The sequence below is a fragment of the Schistocerca serialis genome, chromosome 12 (assembly GCF_023864345.2).
Source record: "Schistocerca serialis cubense isolate TAMUIC-IGC-003099 chromosome 12, iqSchSeri2.2, whole genome shotgun sequence".
Lineage (NCBI taxonomy): Eukaryota > Metazoa > Arthropoda > Insecta > Orthoptera > Acrididae > Schistocerca > Schistocerca serialis.
The window spans coordinates 38755573-38779850 of NC_064649.1; the positions used below are offsets into that span (position 1 = coordinate 38755573).

Genomic DNA, 24278 nt, shown 5'->3' on the forward strand with positions numbered 1-24278 from the left:
GACTTCCTCGGTTGGGGATCCGTGGTGCGAACAGCCCCACTGATGCAGTCCCATAGATTCGCGATTGGCTTAAATCCGGGGAGTTTGGTGGTCAAGAAAGTACGGTAAACTCTGTCCAGGAGCTCTTCGAACGACGCACGTACATTGCGAGCTGCGTGACACATTTCATTATCCTGCTGGTAGGTGCCACCGTGCAGAGCAAAAAAAATGCATGTACGGATGGACATGGTCCTCAAGGATAGATCCATACTTCTGTTGATCCATTGTGCCCTCCAGAATGACGAGATCACCCACGGAATGCCACGAAAACATTTCACAGATCATAACTCTCGCTTCTCCAGCCTGGACCCTTCTGACGTTTGTTGCAGGGCCGAACAGGGGATAGGCAAAATAATGTCACTAGTAGTACTAATTGGATGGTTGTGTTTGACTGTCAACAACGCACGTAATGCGCGTGCCGCGCTGGTCTGTGCGTGTTAAGTACGGACTAGGCATCAGTGCAGGTTGTTTACGAGTAGTGCACACTTCGTATTTGCATTCAGAGGCCGAGGTCGACGTGCAATGAAAGACCTAACAGAGTTCCAAAGAGGGCAGATTGTGGGGGCCCGATTAGTTGGAGCGTCAGTAACCGGGACAGCCAACTTATTGAATGTTTCGAGAGCAACTGTTCCAGTAGTCATTACAGCCTACTCAAAACATGGAAAGACATCATCGTGTAAGCGTGATAGTGAGCGCAAATCAAAACTAAATGACAGAGATCGTCGTACGTTAACAGGAATTGTGTCAAAACAACACAAAACTACGGCGGCTAATGTGACTGCAGAGCTCAATAGCCATCTTCGAGACCCTGTATCTATCGACCATGTCCACCGAGAACTCCATAAAGCGAATATTCGTGGACGAGCTGCTATACCGAAACCATTAGTGACGACAACCAACGCAATGTAGCGTAAAACATGGTGCCTGGAGCATAAATCCTGGACGGATGATCAGCGAAAACACGTCATAAGATCCGAGGAGTCAACGTTTATTTATTTCCTACATTGGGGCGGGTTTACGTCCAGAGAACACCAAAAGAAGCCTACAAATCTGACTGCTCGATTCCAGCGGTTAAGCATGGAGGTGGAAGTTTGATGGTATGGGTACTCTGCTGGCCCTCAAAGGCCGTGTTACAGCCAACGACTACGCCAACATTTTACATGATCAGGTGCACCACATGATTCAATTGTTGCTCCCCAACAATGATGTCATATTTCAGAACGACAATGCTCCCATTCACGCGGCTAGTACAGTACAATCATGGTATGAGGACCATGCAACTGAACTGCAACGTCTTCCCTGGCTAGCATAGTTCTCGCATTTTAACATTATCGAACCCTTGTGGGCGGTATTGGAGCGCAGACTTCGGAGCAAATTTTCGCCTCCCTTGTCACTACAGGAGTTAGAAGAGGTTCTGGTCCAATAGTGGCATGACATTCCACTGTGACACTATACAATCATTATACGCCAGTATTCCAAAAAGAATCGCAGCTGTATTTCGGGCAAATCGGGATCCAACCCCCTTATTAATAAACCATTCCCAAGTAAGTGCAGTTGTTCACATTATTTTGCCTATCCCCTGTACATGACAACGGCCATCTGTACTATCGGGCATAAAATGTGAGTCATCTGAGAAGGCCCGCTGTTGCTACTAGCGGAAGTCTAGCTCCGGTATTGGCATGCAAATTCGAGTGTTCATCACTGATGAGCAGCAGTGAGCACGGGTGCGCGAACCAGCCGCCTGCTGGGGAGGCACACACTTAGCAACGTTCACCGAATGCTCGTTGAGGAGACACTGTTGGTAGCCGCCTGGTTCATCTCGGCGGCCAGTTGATCAACTGTTGCACGTCTGTTCGCCCGTACACGTCACCTCAGCCAATGTTCACCCCTGTCATCCCCGGCAATTTTGGATAGCGTCACTTTGCCATACACAATATACACTGCTGTCCATTAAAATTGCTACACCACGAAGATGACGTGCTACAGATGCGAAATTTTACCGACAGGAAGAAAATGCTGTGATATGCAAACGATTAGCTTTTCAGAGCATTCACACAAGGTTGGCGCCGGTGGCGACACCTACAAAGTGCAGACATGAGGAAAGTTTCCAACCGGTTTCTCATACACAAACAGCAGTTGACTGGCGTTGCCTGGTGAAACGTTGTTGTGAAGCCTCGTGTAAGGAAGAGAAATGCGTACCATCACGTTTCCGACTTTGATAAAGGTCGGATTGTAGCCTATCGCCATAGCGGTTTATCGTATCGCGACATTGCTGCTCGCGTTGGTCGAGATCCAATGACTGTTAGCAGAATATGGAAATATGAAATCGGTGGGTTCAGGAGGGTAATACGGAACGCCGTGCTGGAACCCAACGGCCTCGTATCACTGTCAGTCGAGATGACAGGCATCTTATCCGCATGCCTGTAACGGATCGTGCAGCCACGTCTCGATCCCTGAGTCAACAGATGGGGACGTTTGCAAGACAACAACGATCTGCACGAACAGTTCGACGACGTTTGCAGCAGCATGGACTATCAGCTCGGAGACCATGACTGCGGTTACCTTTGAGGCTGCATCACAGACAGGAGCGCCTGCGATGGTGTACTCAACGACGAACCTGGGTGCACGAATGGCAAAACGTCATTTTTTCGGATGAATCCAGGTTCTGTTTACAACATCATGATGGTCGCATCCGTGTTTGGCGACATCGCGGTGAACGCACATTGGAAGCGTGTATTCGTCATCGCCATACTGGCGTATCACCCGGCGTGATGGTATGGGGTGCCATTGGTTACACGTCTCGGTCACCTCTTGTTCGCATTGACGGCACTTTGAACAGTGGACGTTACATTTCAGCTGTCTTACGACCCTTGGCTCTGCCCTTCATTCGATTCCTGCGAAATCCTACATTTCAGCAGGATAATGCACGCCCGCATGTTGCAGGTCCTGTACGGGCCTTTCTGGATAAAGAAAATGTTCGATTGCTGCCCTGGCCAGCACATTCTCCAGATCTCTCACCAATTGAAAACGTCTCGTCAATGGTGGCCGAGCAACTGGCTCGTCACAATAAGCCAGTCACTACTCTTGATGAACTGTGGTATCGTCTTGAAGCTGCATGGGCAGCTGTACCTGTACACGCCATCCGAGCTCTGTTTGACTCAATGGCCAGGCGTATCAAGATCGTTATTACGGCCAGAGGTGGTTGTTCTGGGTACTGATTTCTCAGGATCTATGCACCCAAATTGCATGAAAATGTAATCACTTCTAGTATAATATATTTGTCCAATGAATACCCGTTTATCATCTGCATTTCTTCTTGGTGTAGCAATTTTAATGGCCAGTAGTGTACTTTGAGCAGCGGCTCACAAACATAGCCATTTCGGAAGCGTTTCCGCCCTTGATCCGAAAGCCAGTGATCAAGCCGTTCTGGACGACTGATAAATCACCCCGTTTTCACACTACGATAACGACTTCACTGTTTCCTGTATCCCTCAAAGCGCGTTTTATACCCTCCACTGCTAGTGCTGTCACGTATCATCTGTTAGAAGTAATTGTAGGTTGACGTCGAACATAAGCAATGGTGACTGGACCGTGTATATAAAATAATCTGGAAATAATTACTATAATTATCAGTAAGAGTAGATCAGCACTAGTCTTAATAACTACAGAAGAAGCCGGTAGTGGTAGCTTCTACCTGTTAAATTATAAGTTGACTAACTCCACATGTTTATGGCTGGAACGCATCTCAGTTACGCGGGAGAAGTTGGAACGTCTTTATAAACAATGTCTGAAGATTGCGAAAGAGAATTTGCAGAGTATGTGCTTCGATAAGTGCCGATGTGATAAGGAATACCACTCTATCGATTATAAGAAGATTGCAGCACTGCATTGATACCAATGGTCATCACTTCGAACACCTGTAAATGGACGTTCATGCCATCTTTGTTACCTTCGTTGACCTTCAAAGACGTTACTTTTACACATCATTGGATTCGTCTCCATAGCCGCTATCAGAAAATAAGTACCAAACTATAGCATCTCATTTAAAAAAAAAACGATGTTGACCTTAATGTCTCTGAAGCGACCCCACCTAGCAACAAAAAACCAACGGCGTATTATGGTCCCAGTTGTCCCACGCAACTTCTGTCCCACAAACTTTTCAGCTGCTATCATACTTTGGGAGTTATTCTAGGTGGCAATAATTAGCGACTCACCATGTATGTACAGTATCCTACAAATACAAGGGTACACAACACCCAAAACATTCTTACATTAGAAAATGTACACACAACTTTGATTAATTACATAAAAGATTTTTTCCATGGATCAGTTAGTAAAGATTTAAATAAAAACACATTTTAGCTGTAACACTTCGGTTCAAAATACTAATTCGGCTAATAACAAACATTTCACTGAAAATACTATTGACATTGACTATGGCATATAGTATCTAAATAGTACATGAATATAATTATTTGCTACTACATTGCTGAACGTATTCGTTTACACTGCAACAGCAGTTGCTCTTTAGAAACTTGAATAAAGTTCCCTTAAATGTAGACAATTTTTTCACTTTTTTATATGCTCTGGAAGTTTGTTATACAACGTTGTACCTTGAACGTTAGTTTTTATGCAGTAGCCTTGTTTACTCTTTTTACGTGTATATCACTGCACATTCTTGTATTAGATGAATGCAGATATGAGCTGGTTTTGGAATATTCAGTGCATCTTTTTATGTTAGTACACTATTTTGTATGTGGAGGCATGGTAAAGGCAGAATATTTGGCTGTTTTAAACAGCTGCTTGGAGGGTGTTAGCCTGGAACTGTTGGTAATTACTCTTACAGCTCGTTTTTGTAGTTCAAGATTGGTTTTAGATTTGCTGTATTGTGACACCAAAAAGCGAGGCCATAGGTAATAGCAGTAATAAAGTGAGAAAAGTAGATAGTTCCGATTCAGTGGTGACTAGACACATTACGCATTTCACTTAGTACAAAACAAGCAGAACTTAACTTGTTAGCGAGATAGTGGATGTGAACATATCAGTCTAAATTTTCATGTACGTGGACACCTAAAAATTTTGTGACACCTACTCTCTTAACTTCTGCATTTTGTATTCTGAGGTCTAGATCATTTTCTGGCTTTGTTTTCCTGTAATGGATATAATTAGTTTTTGAAATATTTAAAGTTAACTTGTTCATTTCAAACCAGTTTTGTAAATATTTCAGAACTCTTGTTGCAAATGTTGGCAATGCTTGGTTTACATCAGTTACAACATTTGTATCATCAGCAAACAGGGTTATATTAGTACCAGTGATTGGAATTTTGATATTATTTACCTAAATTAGAAATAAGTGCGGTCCTAGAACACTTCCCTGTGGTACCCCTGTTGGTACAGTCCGAAAATAGATATGTAAGCAATTCTTTTGTTTTTGAACGCGTTAAATATTTGACGTAGAGCATGTAAGCGAGAAGAAGTTTATAAAAGATCTGAAATTATGTTTAAAGTTTTCTGGAAGTCGCCAAGTGCTCTCATTATCAAATTCTGGGTGAGTATAGTACGGGAAATTCTCGCTGTGTTTTGAGCAAAAGTCAGTTTTCCAAGTATCTCAATATTTATCACGTCATATCTCCTCCAATACGTGTCATACAGTGATACAATTTTGCAGATAGAGGCTATGGCAGGGTCTATAGTCTATGTGGATACCATATGCAATATATGATGCGAATAGAGTTAGTAGTACAGAAGTAATAAATTAAAACTTCGTGCCCGATGTTGAAGTTTTACTACAAGAACAGCGAAAATGTAGTAAACGATAAACTTTCTCCTTCATCATTTTGTGTGTATGTGTGTGGGAGGTGGGGGGGGGGGGTTGCATCAGCGAGGAAAAGGTTTGACATTATGTTTAAAGTTCATTGGAAGATAGTGGATGAATATAGTCTGGCTACTCACGCTCCGTTAGTCACCCTGTCTCAAGATATATACTCAGCTTTTAAATGTAACACTTGTCCTACTGCCTTAAACGTTTGACGTGAGATGGTCCTCTTAATGAGTGGATTATGATAGCAGTTTAAATTTTTAAATTCGGTCGATAATTACACGAGATATTGAAAGTAAAATTTTTATTGGCCGTGGAAGCCGTCAGATAAGGAACGTGAACCGTGACACACGAGTCGTGTTACAGTCCAGTAAACAAAACAAGATAAGGGAAAAATTCGTATAATCGCAAATTTTTGTAGAGTGGTAGTAGCAAGTGTCGTGAAGAACGTATTAACGAACCTGTCTGAAGGGGTGTGAACGGCGGCCGTGTAAAGGTCACTTCTTTATGTTTTTCTTGAAAAACTGAAAAAGCGCTGTTTCCCATTACAAAAGTAAACCACATTAAATTTATTACATATAAGGTGCTATCGATTTTTTTTTCTCTAGGACAAAAATTTCTGCGTTGCAGGGGATTGAAAAATCCTAGATACTTAAAAGTAATGTCTCAAGAATATTAAGTTGTTTTTCCATAAATGAAGCGGGTTAATAACAAATATTATACGTACATTCCACAAATAAGTGAAGTAGAAACGTATTATGGGATAAGAAGTGTTCTGGGGTTGCAACAATGTGGAAAGGAGGCGGGGGAGGGGTGGAAGTTAGAAGCATGAGGAAAGAAAAATCACTGGATTGTGGTCACGTACTCCCCTCATTCATAGGTCTGCAGACGGAAGAGAGAGCACGTGACTCCCCACTATTTGCCTCATTACATCACAGGAAGCAACTAGAGGGTGCTTCATAAACCACTACCGACACTATGCAGCTTCCCTTCTGAATCACCGGCGACAAATTGTGCGTACCTGCTCGGGGGTGTTTATTCACCACAAAGTACCTTGACACTACATCGATTACAGGTATGACTCATTAATAATACCAAAGCAAGGAGCGCATACGGGCACAACCTACGTTAATCTCTGCACACTGTTTTACACAGCTAGAAAGAAGTCGATCCTTAGTCACCCTGTACGGCAACTGCAGCATTCATCCAGGAAAGGCAACTTTCCCCCACCACAAGCGCTGCTCGCTTTTCAGTTTACAGATAGACTACACTCCCCAGCATTTGGTATCCAGTTCTCTCACGTGAGTAGACAAAATTACTTCTCTGAGCTCGTGTTTATATAGTAGAGTTATTTTCAGAACGTTAAATGAGAAGTTATTCTTATTTGCAGTTGTTAAGTGCGCTGTTAAGTAATAAAGCTGAGCAGCTGGATCTGTCAACTGGCTGACTCACTGAGAGCCTGTCCCAAGCGTAACATGTTGTTAATATACGCGGTGACAATTGTTGAATTATTGAACTATATGAAAAAAATACGCATACTAGGTACAAGCTACGGCGTGCACACGCCTTATTCAACATGAAACGTCACTAAGATATTCCGATTTAGGTTATGACATATTCTATTTTCCTGCCATCCTTGGCGATGATGTGCTGCACGCGAATAGCGAAATTCTGCATGACCCGCTGAAGTATCGGAACATCGATGCTGTCGATGACTTCCTGGATGGCTGTTTTCAGCTCACCAATGGTCTTGGGATTATTGCTGTACACCTTGTCTTTAATATAGCCCCACAAAAAGGAGTCGCATGTGTTCAGACCCGGAGAATATGGCGGCCAATCGAGGCCCGTACCAGTGGCCTCTGGGTGCCCCAGAGCCAGAATGAGGTCCCCAAAGTGCTCCTCCAGAACATAGCTCTCCTGCTTCGTTAGGGTCGAGCTCCGTCTTGCATGAACCACATCTTGTCGAAATCAGGGCCACTTTGGATAAAGGGGATGAAATCGTCTTCCAAAACCTTCACGTACCGTTCGGTAGTCACCGTGCCATCGAGGAATTTCGCACCGATTATTCCGTGACTGGACACTGCACACCACACAGTCACCTGTTGAGGGCGAAGAGACTTCTCGATCGCGAAATGCGGATTCTCGGTCCCCCAAATGCGCTAGTTTTGCTTATTGATGAACCCATCCAAACGAAAGTAGGCTCCGTCGCTAAACCAAACCATGCATGCATACTACTTTCCTTCATGCGCCGCAGCCAACCGTACAGTTAGAACGTCCTAACGCAAACCTTTCACAAGTTATGACGATTTTATTTCATTTAGTTCAATAATTGTCACCCCGTATAGTTGAAGATGTCGACTTCATTGTGTCCCTTGTCAGTGGCTTAAATACTTTTCACTGCTTGAGGGTATCAAATGCATCACCCTAGCCTCAATTCTCCCAACATCTGACTACAGACTTAAACTGTCTGCCTCTATAGGAGAATTAGGTCACTTATGTATTATGGATCTTCAGGCATTTCAACACAAGTCAAACAGTAAATTATACCAGATTACTGTTGTAAATTTGTACATGATCAGGCCCACTCCGTCAGAGGGATTAACACCCACCTTGCAACGTGTAGGTGTCTCTACTAGTGCAGCCCACTCTACAAGTACCAGCAATTCCCGAATGGAAGTGATTTATGCTGTCAACCAGTAGCTCAATTAATGATGATAGAAGTGAAGTAACTTCTTGGTCGTTCATTAATTCGCCACCAAGTAACATCAGTACAATTACACAGCTTTACAATACGTGTCAACGATAGACAGCAAGAAGGTGCCACATTTAGCAATCCGATCCCTTTCTCATCAACTGACAACATCACACTCTCAAATTAAGCACATCGGATTGGCTTGGATTGTTTGGGGGAAGAGACCAAACAGCAAGGTCATCGGTCTCATTGGATTAGGGAAGCACGGGGAAGGAAGTCGGTCGTGCCCTTTCAAACGAACCATCCCGGCATTTGCCTGGAGCGATTTAGGGAAATCAAGGGAAACCTAAATCAGGATGCCCGGACGCGGGATTGAACCGTCTTCCTCCCGAATGTGAGTCCAGTGTGCTAACCACTGCGCCACCTCGTTCAGCAAGCACATCGCAGCTATTGTTTATAGAAACGTATTTTACACAAAAACTCAGTTAACAACCACATTGAAGTACACATTTCATCAACTGAAAATATCAGCGCTATACAGAGACGAGACGAGTGAAGAAGCTATTGTGTCTATTCATCTCAGAGAACCATCTGTAAACTGAATAGCGAGGAGCGCTCGTGGTAGAGAAACTTGCCTTTCCCAGAAGAACGCTACAACAGTCGCACAAGATGATTAAGAGACCATTTCTCTCCCGCAGTGTAGAATAATGTGCAGAGATTTGCGTAGAATACGTTCACATGCTTTTATTGCGTTAGTAGTGTCAGTAACTCATATCCGTATTCCATGTAGTGTGATCACAGTTTGTGGAATATAGACACCCCTCGGTCATGTCTGCATGCTGCGTCTCCAGTGATTCAAAAGGCGAGCTCTACAAGGACCGGTATAACTTTTTAAAATACTTTCTTGTTATAACCAGAAATAACAATAAACATATCACAGTTGCACAGTTTATTAATACAACACTGATACAAATAATTCTGTCTACAAGTAGTAGGCGAACACTTTCTGAAAATTATATAAATTTATGGTGGTTATACCAATGTCCAGGAAGTACAAGTGGAATGTGGAATTCCGGCGGAAATCACAAGTCAGTTGACATACTAAGCCTGGGAGACGTTGAAGTCCAAGATCCAGTATGGCAGCCAGATTCTAAGGCCAGAGCGCAGTCACGTTAACATGGAGCAAAAGGTACACCAGTCCAAGAGACGAAGCAGCCACCGCAGGGTAGCACTCCCTACTTGTGGGGTCGCACACAGAACGGTGAGAAGTGCCTTGTGGACGTCGCTGACGGCGTTGTATAAGACGCCAGCAGGAACATAATCCGGCGACCTACCCTCCCTCATGCGTCTACCCTCGACCTTCCCCTCCTCCTTCTACTAGCCCTCCAGCCCATAACACTTTGGAACACAATTTAACACTAATACAGTTCTGTCGCACTGGAGAGCCAAAGAAACTGGTACACCTGTTATATCGTATAGTGCCCCAGCGAGCACGCAGAAGTGCCGCAACACGACGTGGCATTGACGCAACTACCGTCTCAAGTAGTGCTGGAGGGAACTGATACCATTAATCCTGTAGGGTTGTCCATAAATCCGTAAGAGTACGAGGGGGTGGAGGTCTCTTCTGAAAAGAACGTTGCAAGGCATCCTGGATACGCTCAATAATGTTCATGTAAGGGGAGTTTGGTGGCCAGCGTTCCTGGAGCCACTCTGTGGCAATTCTGGACGTGTGGGGTGTCACCTTGTCCTCCTGGAATTGCACAAGGCCGTCGGAACGCACAGTGGCCATGAATGGATGCGGGTGATCAGACAGGATGCTTGCGTACGTGTCACCTGGCAGAGTCGTATCTAGACATATCAGGGGTCCCACATTATTCCAACTGCACACGCCCCACATCATTTCAGAGCCTCCACCAGCTTGAACAGTGCCCTACTGACATGCAGGGTTCATGGATTCATGAGGTTGTCTCCACACCCACACACGTCCATCCGCTCGATACAATTCGAAACGAGACCACGCAGCATGTTTCCAGTCATCAACAGTCCAATGTCGGTGGTGGCGAACACACGTGAGGCCTAAAGCTTTCTGTCTTGCTGTCATCAAGGCCATATCGAAGATGTTTCGCTGAATGGTTCACACGCTGACACTTGTTGATGGCCCAGCATTGAAATCTGCAGCAATTTGCGGAAGGGTTGCTCTTCTGTCACGCTGAACGATTATCTTCAGTCTTCGTTGCTCCCGTTCTTACAGTATCTTTCTCCGGCGGCAGTGATATCGGAGATTTGATGTTGTACCGGATTCCTGATATACACGGTACACTCATGAAATGGTCGTAGCGAAAATGCCCACATCATCGCTACTTCGGAGACGATGTGCCCCATCGTACGTGCGCCGAGTATAGCACGACGTTGAAAATCACTTAAATCTTGATAACCTGCCATTGTAGCAACAGTAACCGATCTAACAACGGCGCCAGACACTTTTTGTCTTTTATAGGCGTTGCCGACCGCAATGCCGTCATATGCTGCCTGTATTTAAAAACGCATGCCTATATTAGTTTCTTTGACGCTTCAGTGTACAGTTAGTATTCGTTCTTAATCCACTTCATTTAAAAATAAAAGGTAATTTTGTACCAATAAAACATTATTTTTAACAATCTGCGATTTTTCATCCCCTGCAACGTGAAAAGAATGAGTCATAGAAAATACGAATAGAAACGATTTGTTTTTTTTGTTTTTTTTTTCGTTGTTGGCTGTATTGTGCCGTATTAAAATCTTAAAATCGTGCTATTAGTTAACTTCGGCCGTGAGTCATTATCAAGCACATTTGCTATGTCATGTATTACATTTCACGAGCATTACATTCTTTTATCTTACATACATAAAACCAGAAGCCGTACTTCATGGTAACATACCCTGAGTGCTGCACCCATACTTAGAGCATGTTAAGATGGAGTACGACTTCTGGTTTTATATATATATATATATATATATATATATATATATATATATATATATATATATATATATATATATATGGGACATAAGAAAGTGACGTGCATTATATGTAATACATTATATATTGCAAATGTGCTTGATGATGACTCATGGCCGAAATTAGCTAATAGCACGTTTTTAATAAAGCGCACTACAGTGTACAACAGACTATGTATTCTTTTCTTAGGAACTGTTTTGTAGAATATTTAATATAGCTTAATCTTACTCTAGGGAACATTTTCACTAGAAGCAGTGGTGCTTCAGTTATTCAAGAAAAATATAAAAAATGTCCTTTAAAGCCCCCCCTCCCCTTCCCCAACGCTCTATGAGCACACCGCACTGATCAGTATTTTTATTATGTTGTTCATGAGACTTCCACCAACCACTGCACAATAATTTGCAGCTACACGAATATTTTGTCACATTCGACCTTTTCTGATCTTCGTTGACTGGCGTATATAAGTCACTTGGTGATATAAAGATTAACCCAACGTATTATTCAACGTTTGACACACATATCAAGCAACACTAGGGTTAAAGAGCTCTTTTGTTTAAGTTCTATTTGTATGTTCTCGTATTATGTCATCAATTTGTGTTTCTTTTTAGTGTACGTCAGTTGTTTACCTTTTCCTTTAGTAATTGGTAATTAGATCCTGAAGAGCAAATAAAATGAAGCTTGCCGTGTGCCCGCAGTACCTGATGTTCGACACGCAGCTGATCATGGGCGGTCGCTACATGGAGCTGTCCCCGGACGAGTACGTGTACGCAACGCTGATGCTGTACGTCGACATCGCCAACATCTTCTGGGCGATGCTCACGCTTTTCGGCTACTGCTGCGGCGAGTGATCGTCCCCGCTTTTGAGTCCGATTTATTTGTTACGTCTCAATTAGTACAACGTGTGTAATCTGGCTACATATGGGGCCGCCGGCCACCGAGGAAAATAATAAATGAAAAGGCTAGTGTCATAAATGAAGTATATGAAAGCTCGTAATAGCACTGTATGATTTCTGTTTTTATTTCATCTAGACCTCATAGACAACTGAGGCCTGCTTCCGGGTGTGTGTGCGTATTTGTGCTCTCTCTCTCTCTCCTTCTCTCTCTCTTTCTCGGTGTATGTGTGTGTGGGGGGGGGGGGGGGGGGGGGAGGGGGGTGGGGAGGGGGTTGTATACGTGTGAGAGTATGTGTGTATAGATATACGAGGGCTATTCGGAAAGTAAGTTCCGATCGGTCGCGAAATGGAAACCACTGTGAGTGAAAATCAAAACCGTTTTATTCACAACAGTTGGCAACACCTTCGAGCTATTTCTCTAAATAGTCGCCGCTCCGACTTAGACATCTGTCGTAGCGTTGCGCCATCTTCCCAATATTCTTTTCATAGAAGGCAGCCGCCTGTGCTTTCTGCCACTTCCCTACGCTGGTCTGCAATTCGTTGTCTGTGCCAAAATGTTGTCTCCATGGCCAGCGCTTCACGTGAGCGGAGATTAAACTCACAGGAAGCCAATTAAGGACCGTATTGTGGATGATCAAACACTTAAACGCTCCAGATGCATCTTCGTCGCCCCTGAAGTATGCGGCCGAAAAATTGTCATGAAAATGGAACCGCATGACAGTTATGTTATGTGAGCTGCCTGGCATCAGGCGAAATCTCTCACCACGCCTTCATACTAGGCGGGAGACACTATTTTCTAGGCATCTTCACATGCTTACTGTGCGCTCAGAATCGATAAGAACGACGTGCCACGTTCGACATGCATACTAAAAACACTACCTAACACAAATGTGCAAACCTTCATCGGATTTTCACTGTGGTTTCCACTTCGCGACCGATCGGAAGTTACTTTCCGAATAGCCCTCCTGTGTACGTATACAGTGTTTCCGCATGTCTCCCATTTATACCAGGCGCACTCCAAAACTAAGGTCTGTTTGGCCAAAAAAAAAATAAGCTCACGAGAAAAGGTTTTTATTGACGGCAGTATTTTACTATGTATCTGCTTTACTTTCCACTTAAGCGCTGTTCACATCTACACACTGCCTGTAACGCTCCACCAGTTTGTTTGTTCCCTCTGCATAGAAGTCTGTCGCCTGGAAATTGAACCAGTTGGTGAAGCCAGTCTTGAGTTCAACGTTGCCTGAAATCGTTTCCTCTCAGCCACTTCAAATGTAAGAAGAGGAACTGTCAATTCGATCAAGGTCGGGACTGTAAGGAGGGTGCTCAAAACGAAACTCTTGAATCGTCTCCACGGTTTTGGAAGCGGTGTGAGGGTGAAGGAAATATATGCCAGACGACAGTTTCCCACGGCGTCGAGGGTTAATCGCGCTTCTCAGCTTGGTTGGCATTTCACAATACACACCAACGGTAATTCTTGACCTACGGACCATGAAATCAATCAAAAAGACGCCCTTTTCGTCGTAAAACGGTAGCCACAGTTTTTCGATTCGAGAACGGAGACTGCTTAAACTGGTTTGGTGTGGGTGAACTTGAATGGTGCCACTGCATTGACTGTTTTTCGGATTCTACATCGGAGTACGACATCCAAGTCTCGTCGGCCGTAACAATGTGAAGAAACAAATCATCTCCACCTTGTCTGTGGCACTCTGTAAACTGTCGTGCACTACGCATTCTTTGCTCTTTATGTTGATCACTGAACATTTTGCAACTCACCCCACACACAGTTTGTGATAGCCAAGCTGTTCCGTGACAATCCTGGAAACTGATGTTCGAGCAACTTTTCGTAATTCATTAGCCAGATCACTAATAGTCAATCATCGATTGCTTAGAAGTTTTTGGTCCGAATATTAGGCCCATCACTCCACTCACCACCGTGAACATTTGTGCGGTCATTTTGAAATTCTCGACACCATTTTCGATCTTGTCGCTCATTATTTCAGGTCCATACACTAGGCATTACCCACGATGGATTTTAGCAGCTTTAGCAGATTTGCCAGCAAAAATCTAATCAAACCGCGAACTTCACAACTGGTGGAATCTACGATTGTCACGGCCATTGCGGTCTGCTCTCACCAACAGGCAAAGGACTACTGAATCAAACTAAAATCTGTAGAATCTGCAGTAGTTTCCTAAAGAGTCAGTAGATGGTGCTGCATGCGGGAAACTTCATTCAGATCTAATATACGAATTCTTCTCCTGGGCCAACATCTTCACCTCAGAGTAGCATTTGCAACTTCAGTTATTTGCTGGATTACCCCCCCCCCCCCTGAACCATGGACCTTGCCATTGGTGGGGAAGCTTGCGTGCCTCAGCGATACAGATAGCCGTACCGTAGGTGCAACCTCAACGGAGGGGTATCTGTTGAGGGACCAGACAAACTTGTGGTCCCTGAAGCGGGGCAGCAGCCTTTTCAGTAGTTGCAGGGGCAACAGTCTGGATGACTGACTGATCTGGCCTTGTAACACTAACCAAAACGGCCTTGCTGTGCTGGTACTGCGAATGGCTGAAAGCCATGGCAAACTACAGCCGTAATTTTTTCCGAGGGAATGCAGCTTTACTCTATGATTAAATGACGATGGCGTCCTCTTGGGTAAAATATTCCGGAGGTAAAATAGTCCCCCATTTGGATCTCCGGGCGGGGACGACTCAAGCGGACATCGTTATCAGGAGAAAGAAAACTGGCATTCTACGGATCGGAGCGTGGAATGTCAGATCCCTTAATCGGTCAGGTAGGTTAGAAAATTTAAAAAGGGAAATGGATAGGTTAAAGTTAGATATAGTGGGAATTAGTGAAGTTCGGTGGCAGGAGGAACAAGACTTTTGGTCAGGTGAATACAAGGTTATAAATACAAAATCAAATAGGGGTAATGCAGGAGTAGGTTTAATAATGAATAAAAAAAGAGGAATGCGGGTGGGCTACTACAAACAGCATAGCAAACGCATTACTGTGGCCAAGATAGACACGAAGCCCACGCCTACCACAGTAGTACAAGTTTATATGCCAACTAGCTCCGCAGATGATGAAGAGATTGATGAAATGTATGATGTAAAAGAAGGGAGACGAAAATTTAATAGTCATGGGTGACTGGAATACGATAGTAGGAAAAGAGAGAGAAGAATACGTAATAGGTGAATATGGATTGGGGGCAAAAAATGAAAGAGGAAGCCGCCTGGTAGAATTTTGCACAGAGCACAACATAATCATAACTAACACTTGGTTTAAGAATCATGAAAGAAGGTTGTATACATGGAAGAACCCTGGAGATACTAAAAGGTATCACATAGATTATATAATGGTAAGACAGAGATTTAGAAACCAGGTTTTAAATTGTAAGACATTTCCAGGGGCAGATATGGACTCTGACCACAATCTATTGGTTATGACCTGTAGATTAAAACTGAAGAAACTGCAAAAAGGTGGGAATTTAAGGAGATGGGACCTGGATAAACTAAAAGAACCAGAGGTTGTACAGAGATTCAGGGAGAGCATAAGGGAGCAACTGACAGGAATGGGGGAAATAAATACAGTAGAAGAAGAATGGGTAGCTTTGAGGGATGAAGTAGTGAAGGCAGCAGAGGATCAAGTAGGTAAAAAGACGAGGGCTACTAGAAATCCTTGGGTAACAGAAGAAATATTGAATTTAATTGATGAAAGGAGAAAATATAAAAATGCAGTAAGTGAAGCAGGCAAAAAGGAATACAAACGTCTCAAAAATGAGATCGACAGGAAGTGCAAAATGGCTAAGCAGGGATGGCTAGAGGACAAATGTAAGGATGTAGAGGCCTATCTCACTAGGGATAAGATAGATACCGCCTACAGGAAAATTAAAGAGACCTTTGGAGAGAAGAGAACGACTTGTATGAATATCAAGAGCTCAGATGGAAACCCAGTTCTAAGCAAAGAAAGGAAAGCAGAAAGGTGGAAGGAGTACATAGAGGGTCTATACAAGGGCGATGTACTTGAAGACAATATTATGGAAATGGAAGAGGATGTAGATGAAGATGAAATGGGAGATATGATATTGCGTGAAGAGTTTGGCAGAGCACTGAAAGACCTGAGTCGAAACAAGGCCCCCGGAGTAGACAATATTCCATTGGAACTACTGACGGCCGTGGGAGAGCCAGTCCTGACAAAACTCTACCATCTGGTGAGCAAGATGTATGAAACAGGCGAAATACCCTCAGACTTCAAGAAGAAAATAATAATTCCAATCCCAAAGAAAGCAGGTGTTGACAGATGTGAAAATTACCGAACTATCAGTGTAATAAGTTACGGCTGCAAAATACTAACGCGAATTCTTTACAGACGAATGGAAAAACTAGTAGAAGCCGACCTCGGGGAAGATCAGTTTGGATTCCGTAGAAATATTGGAATACATGAGGCAATACTGACCCTACGATTTATCTTAGAAGAAAGATTAAGGAAAGGCAAACCTACATTTCTAGCATTTGTAGACATAGAGAAAGCTTTAGACAATGTTGACTGGAATAATCTCTTTCAAATTCTGAACGTGGCAGTGGTAAAATACAGGGAGTGAAAGGCTATTTACAATTTGTACAGAAACCAGATGGCAGTTATAAGAGTCGAGGGACATGAAAGGGAAGCAGTGGTTGGGAAGGGAGTGAGAGGGTTGTAGCCTCTCCCCAATGTTATTCAATCTGTATATTGAGCAACCAGTAAAGGAAACAAAAACAAAATTCGGAGTGGGTATTCAAATCCATGGAAAAGAAATAAAAACTTTGAGGTTCGCCGATGACATTGTAATTCTGTCAGAGACAGCAAAGGACCTGGAAGAGCAGTTGAACGGAATGGACAGTGTCTTGAAAGGAGGATATAAGATGAACATTAATAAAAGCATAGCGAGGATATCGGAATGTAGTCTAATCAAGTCGGGTGATGCTGATAGAATTAAATTAGGAAATGAGACACTTAAAGTAGTAAAGGAGTTTTGCTATTTGGGGAGCAAAATAACTGATGATGGTCGAAGTAGAGAGGATATAAAATGTAGACTGGCTATGGCAAGGAAAGCGTTTCTGAAGAAGAGAAATTTGTCAACATCTAGTATAGATTTAAGTGTCAGGAAGTCGTTTCTGAAACTATTTGTATGGAGTGTAGCCATGTATGGAAGTGAAACATGGACGATAAATAGTATGGACAGTAAGAGAATAGAAGCTTTCGAAATGTGGTGCTATGGAAGAATGCTGAAGATTAGAAGGGTAGATCACATAACTAATGAGGAGGTATTGAATAGAATTGAGGAGAAGAGGAGGTTGTGGCACAACTTGACTAGAAGAAGGGATCGGTTGGGAGGGCATACTCTCAGGCATCAAGTGATCACCAATTTAGTACTGGAGGGCAGTGTGGAGGGTAGAAATCGTAGAGGGAGACCAAGAGATGAATACACTAAGCAGATTCAGAAGGATGTAGGTTGCAGCAGGTACTGGGAGATGAAGAGGCTTGCACAGGATAGAGTAGCATGGAGAGCTGCATCAAACCAGTCTCAGGACTGAAGACCACAACAACGACAACCACCCCAATCTTTGTCTTCCTCTGCAGTTTTTACGCTGTAAAGCTCCCTCTAGTACCATTCAAGTTATTTCATAATGTTGCAACAGATGTCGCACCATCTTGTCCCTTCTTCTTGTCAGCGTTTTCCATATATTCCTTTCCTCTCCGATTCTGCACAGAACCTCCTCATACCTTACCTTTTCAGTCCACCTAATTTTCAACATTTGTTCTGTAACACCTTATCTCAAATTATTCGATTTTCTTCGGTTCCGGTTTTTCCACAATCCATGCTTCACTACCATACAATACTGCGCTGCAACAGCACATTCTCAGGAATTTATTCCTCAAATTAAGACCTATGTTCCGTACCGCTAGACTTCTCCTGGCCAGGAATGCCCGTTTTGCCAGTGCTAAACCGCTTTTTATGTCGTCCTTGCTCCGTCCGTCAAGGATTATTTTACTGCTTAGGTAGCAGAATTTCCTAACTTCATCTACTTTGTGATCACAAATTCCGATGTTCAGTTTCTCGCTGTTCTCATTTTTGCTACTTCTCATTACTTTCGTCTTTGTTCGATTTACTCTGGAGCCTTATTCTGCACTCATTACACTGTTCATTCCACTCAGCAGAGCCTATATTTCTTCACTTTCACCGAGGATAGCAATGTCATCAACGAATATTATCACTGATATCCTTTCATCTTGAATTTAATTCCAGTCTTGAACCTTTCCTTTATTTTCATCGTCACTTCTTCGACGTATAGATTGAACTGTAGGTATGAAAGACTACATTCCTACCTTACATCCTTCTTAATCCGGACACTTCGTTCTTGCTCGTCCACTCTTATTGTTTCCTCTTGGCTCTTGTACACATTCTATATTACCCGTCTTTGCATACAGCTTATCTCTATTTTTCTAAGAATTTCGAACATCTTGCACCACTTTACATAGTCGATCGCTTTTTCCAGATCAACAGACCCTTTGAACGTGCCTTGATTTTTCTTTAGTCTTGCCTTCATTATCAACCGCAACGTCAGAATTGCCTCTCTGGTGCCTTTGCCTTTCCTAAAGCCCAAACAGTGGTCATCTAACACCTCCTCAATTTTCTTTTGCATTCTTCTGTATATGATTCGTGTCAGCAGTTTCCATGCATGAGGCGATCAGCTGCCTGTGCGATAATTCTCGGACTTGTCAGCTGTTGTAGTCTTCGGAATTGTGTGAATGATTTTTCTCCGAAAGTTTGATAGTATGTCGCCAGAATCATTCATTACACATACCTAAGTGATAGTCGTTTTGTTGCCACTTCCCCCAATGATTATATAAACTCCTACAGTAAGTTATCCGCCCCTTCTGCCTTATTTGATCTGAAGTCGTCCAAAGCTCTTTTACATTCTGATTCTAACGCTGGATCCCGTATCTCTTCTACACTCCTGGAAATGGAAAAAAGAACACATTGACACCGGTGTGTCAGACCCACCATACTTGCTCCGGACACTGCGAGAGGGCTGTACAAGCAATGATCACACGCACGGCACAGCGGACACACCAGGAACCGCGGTGTTGGCTGTCGAATGGCGCTAGCTGCGCAGCATTTGTGCACCGCCGCCGTCAGTGTCAGCCAGTTTGCCGTGGCATACGGAGCTCCATCGCAGTCTATAACACTGGTAGCATGCCGCGACAGTGTGGATGTGAACCGTATGTGCAGTTGACGGACTTTGAGCGAGGGCGTATAGTGGGCATGCGGGAGGCCGGGTGGACGTACCGCCGAATTGCTCAACACGTGGGGCGTGAGGTCTCCACAGTACATCGATGTTGTCGCCAGTGGTCGGCGGAAGGTGCACGTGCCCGTCGACCTGGGACCGGTCCGCAGCGACGCACGGGTGCACGCCAAGACCGTAGGATCCTACGCAGTGCTGTAGGGGACCGCACCGCCACTTCCCAGCAAATTAGGGACACTGTTGCTCCTGGGGTATCGGCGAGGACCATTCGCAACCGTCTCCATGAAGCTGGGCTACAGTCCCGCACACCGTTAGGCCGTCTTCCGCTCACGCCCCAACATCGTGCAGCCCGCCTCCAGTGCTGTCGCGACAGGCGTGAATGGAGGGACGAATGGAGACGTGTCATCTTCAGCAATGAGAGTCGCTTCTGCCTTGGTGCCAATGATGGTCGTATGCGTGTTTGGCGCCGTGCAGGTGAGCGCCACAATCAGGACTGCATACGATCGAGGCACACAGGGCCAACACCCGGCATCATAGTGTGGGGAGCGATCTCCTACACTGGCCGTACACCACTGGTGATCGTCGAGGGGACACTGAATAGTGCACGGTACATCTAAACCGTCATCGAACCCATCGTTCTACCATTCCTAGACCGGCAAGGGAACTTGCTGTTCCAACAGGACAATGCACATTCGCATGTATCCCGTGCCACCCAACGTGCTCTAGAAGGTGTAAGTCAACTACCCTGGCCAGCAAGATCTCCGGATATGTCCCCCATTGAACATGTTTGGGACTGGATGAAGCGTCGTCTCACGCGGTCTGCACGTCCAGCAGGAACGCTGGTCCAACTGAGGCGCCAGGTGGAAATGGCATGGCAAGCCGTTCCACAGGACTACATCCAGCATCTCTACGATCGTCTCCATGGGAGAATAGCAGCCTGCATTGCTGCGAAAGGTGGATATACACTGTACTAGTGCCGACATTGTGCATGCTCTGTTGCCTGTGTCTATGTGTCTGTGGTTCTGTCAGTGTGATCATGTGATGTATCTGACCCCAGGAATGTGTCAATAAAGTTTCCCCTTCCTGGGACAATGAATTCACGGTGTTCTTATTTCAATTTCCAGGAGTGTATATCGACTCCTGTATGTTCTTCTATCACGTCATCGGACAATCCTTCCCTCTTATAAAAGCTTTCAATGCACTCTTTACACCTACCTGCTCCCTCGTCTGCATTTGACAGTTGACAGTTGTACTCTTAATATTGTCACCCTTACTTTTAACTCCACTGAAGGTACTTCTGGCTTTTCTATATGCTGAGTCAGAGCTTCAGTCAGTTAAATATTGGTCAACGGACCTTAGTTTTGGAATACGTCTCGTATTATTCTTTTTCTTTTGTTGTTCATACACATATTACCAGTGTATATCCGTATAAGCTCACCGCACAAAATATTAGCCATTCTTTTACTCCGAAGCATCAAACAAACTGGTGTAGGCTAGAGGTGTATGCATGCATATCCAAACACAGAGATATGTAAACAGGCAGAATACGGCGCTGCGGTCGGCAACGCCTATGCAAGAAAACAACTGTCTGGCGCAGTTGTCAGATCGGTTACTGCTGCTACAATGGCAGGTTATCAAGATTTAAGTGAGTTTGAACGTGGTGTTACAGTTGGCGGCCACAGCATCTCCGAGGTAGATATGAAGTGGGGATTTTCCCTTACGATCATTTCACGAGTGTACAGTGAATATCAGGAATCCGGTACAACATCAAATCTCCGATATCACTGCGGCCGGAGAAAGATACTGTAAGAACGGGAGCAACATGACTGAAGATAATGGTTCAGCGTGACTGAAGAGCAACCCTTCCGCAAGTTGCTGCAGATTTCAATGCTGGGCCATCAACAAGTGTCAGCTTCGGAACCATTCAGTGAAACATCTTCGATATGGCCTTGATGACAGCAAGACAGAAAGCTTTAGGCCTCACCTGGGTTCATCACCACCGACATTGTACTGTTGATGACTGTAAACATGTTGCGTGGTCTCGTTTCGAGTTGTATCGAGCGGATGGACGTGTGTGGGTGTGGAGACAACCTCATGGTACTGGCTCTGGATTTCGTTTCTATCTCGGCGGTACTGCGTCTGGTCATTGCTCATTGTTGACATTTGCCTGGCTCTGGTTCCGAGTGGATTTACGTTTGGTGTTATGGTTTCCACAAGCCTCCATTGTTTATCTCTTCCTTGTTGTGTGTCTCATAGTCGGTCATGGTCGGTTGTTGTCAGTTGTTGTTGGTCTGTCATCCGACTCCTCCTGTGTTTACCCGGTGGTGCGTGCTCCACCGCTGCCAGCTTCCCCGCCTGGCGGCTCTGATCCGCAGCCCAAGGCATTCCCGCTGTTGGTTGTGGTTACTACAGGTGTCACATGGAGAAGTGAGTGAACGGCAGAAAGGAGCTGATGTGACTTCATGTGCCCGTGACCAAGTTGCCTTATTTATCTCTTATAGCTTCTGTGAAATTTAGAAGATGGGAGACGAGCTACTAGTGGAAGTGAAGCTGCAAGGAGGGGTCGTGAATAGTACTCAGGATAGCTCAGACAGTAGAGCACTTGCCCACAAAAGGCAAAGGTCCTGAGTTCGAGTCTCACTCCAACACACTGTTTTAATCTGCCAGTAAGTTTCAACCCTTGGGATGACAAGCTCTTGAAGTACCTTATGTTTAATTTCGTCGGTATAGTCTGTATTTAGATTGAGTATTCTCTGCAGAACATGTTTAAGGATAGAGGATGAAGCTGATAAAAAACAACTTAGGGAAAAGACGGATGACAATTTTGTAAATCATACTGCAATGTTGCCCTGTGATTTGAGTAGCCTTAAGACAGGAAGAAGAAAGAATATTGCTGGGATGTAATGGTATATAGACTGAGGTGTTGGAAGATAACATAACACAATTTTTGAGAAATCCATTGCCACTTGCAGCAGTGAAGAATTTTGCTGCCATGGAAAATAGCTTAAGCTATCATCCTTAAAGATAGGGAAGATAAAGATACTTTCGTTCCAAAGTCACATCAGTTTGCTTGTCTTATAAAAAGTACAGGAACACCTTTTATGCAAGAAACTTTTGGAACTAAGCGAGTTAAGGAGTCTGAACCATAATCAATACAGATCAAGAAAGATATGTATTACCAAAGACACCATAAAACAAGCTATCTTCCTTATTGATGACTCAAATGAAGCGTATGCTGTGGTAATAATGGTCAACAATGCAGGTGCATTTGACAAACTGTGGTGGCAGACTTGGATCTCATAGCTGCCACCCTTCACAGAAGCCAAAGTAATTGTCAAATAAATTGGCATGCAAAGCTTACAGGTCCAGCCAAAGGCCTATGTGTTAACTTGTCTGTAGTGCTTGTCTCCTTTAAATGAGGATGAGGATAATTATTTGACTAAGAACATAAAGTACACGTCATCACTGTTTACTCATGTATTAAACCACATGTTCTATTTTATTCTACACAACACTCAGTCTACATAACACAAAAAGCCATCACATTTTTGTTCTGCTTAATACTTCAACTTGGTGTGAACTCACCTCCAAAGAGCACCCATACAAGAAGACAAAACAGAAGGTACAAGCCCTCTGGAAATGGCGCTGTATTCAAAGTGATGTCTCACCGAATTAGATCAACTGAATTACAACACTTCCCCTTGGTGAGCATCAAAGAGTGCAATTTAGTAAGTAGTCTCATCCTGTTACATTATAGTATCAAAAAATTCACCATTTCTGATATTGAACATAAGAATACAACTTCCCATATTACACATAGGGACACAGATGATGCATTGAAATTAAGATCACAAATGACACAATAAAACCATCACAAATTCCAGTACCAAACATAGGAACACAAATGAAACACTGAAATTAAGATCACAAATGCAACAATAAAACCATCACAAATTCCAGTATCAAACATAGGAACACAAATGAGGCACTGAAATTAAGATCACAAATGTGACAACAAAACTATCACAAATTCCAGTACCAAACATAGGAACACAAATGAGACACTGAAGTTAAGATCACAAATGAGACGATAATACATCACAAATTCCAATAGTAAACAATACTCATTTTAATCCTACCATGTCTCTGAATTTCTCAGTTTTAATGCTGCTTAGTCCTTTAGTTAAAATGTCAGCTGCATAGTCATTAGTTGACACATACTTAAACTTAAGAAAACCATCCAAGACAGTTTGTCTGACTTTATGGTAGCGGACCCTGAAATGCTTGGTTCTCTCTGATACACCTTTCTTTTTGGTGATTTCAATTGCACCTGTGTTGTCAGCATTGACCTGCAGGGGCAGTCTAACAGATTCAGAACACTTCAGCTCCTTTAAAAAATCGATAAACCATTCCACCTCCTTACATGTCTCAAACATGGCAATATACTCAGCTTTAACTGTGGAAGTTGCCACAATTTATTGTTTTTTACTTTTCCAGCTGATTGCTGCTCCAGTTAACAAAATTGTGTAGCCTGACACAGATTTACTATCTCCCTGG

At 43.7% G+C, this 24278-nt stretch overlaps 1 protein-coding gene across 1 annotated transcript in view; it reads left to right on the forward strand.

Annotated features, from left to right (window-relative positions):
* The window catches only part of LOC126428403 (protein lifeguard 3-like), a 98389-nt gene extending 85997 nt beyond the window's left edge, over nt 1-12392 (forward strand). Inside the window, exon 8 of the mRNA XM_050090324.1 lies at nt 12240-12392. Coding sequence (XP_049946281.1) covers nt 12240-12392 — 153 coding nt within the window. The remainder of the gene's footprint in view (nt 1-12239) is intronic.
* Nucleotides 12393-24278: the final 11886 nt, after the last annotated feature.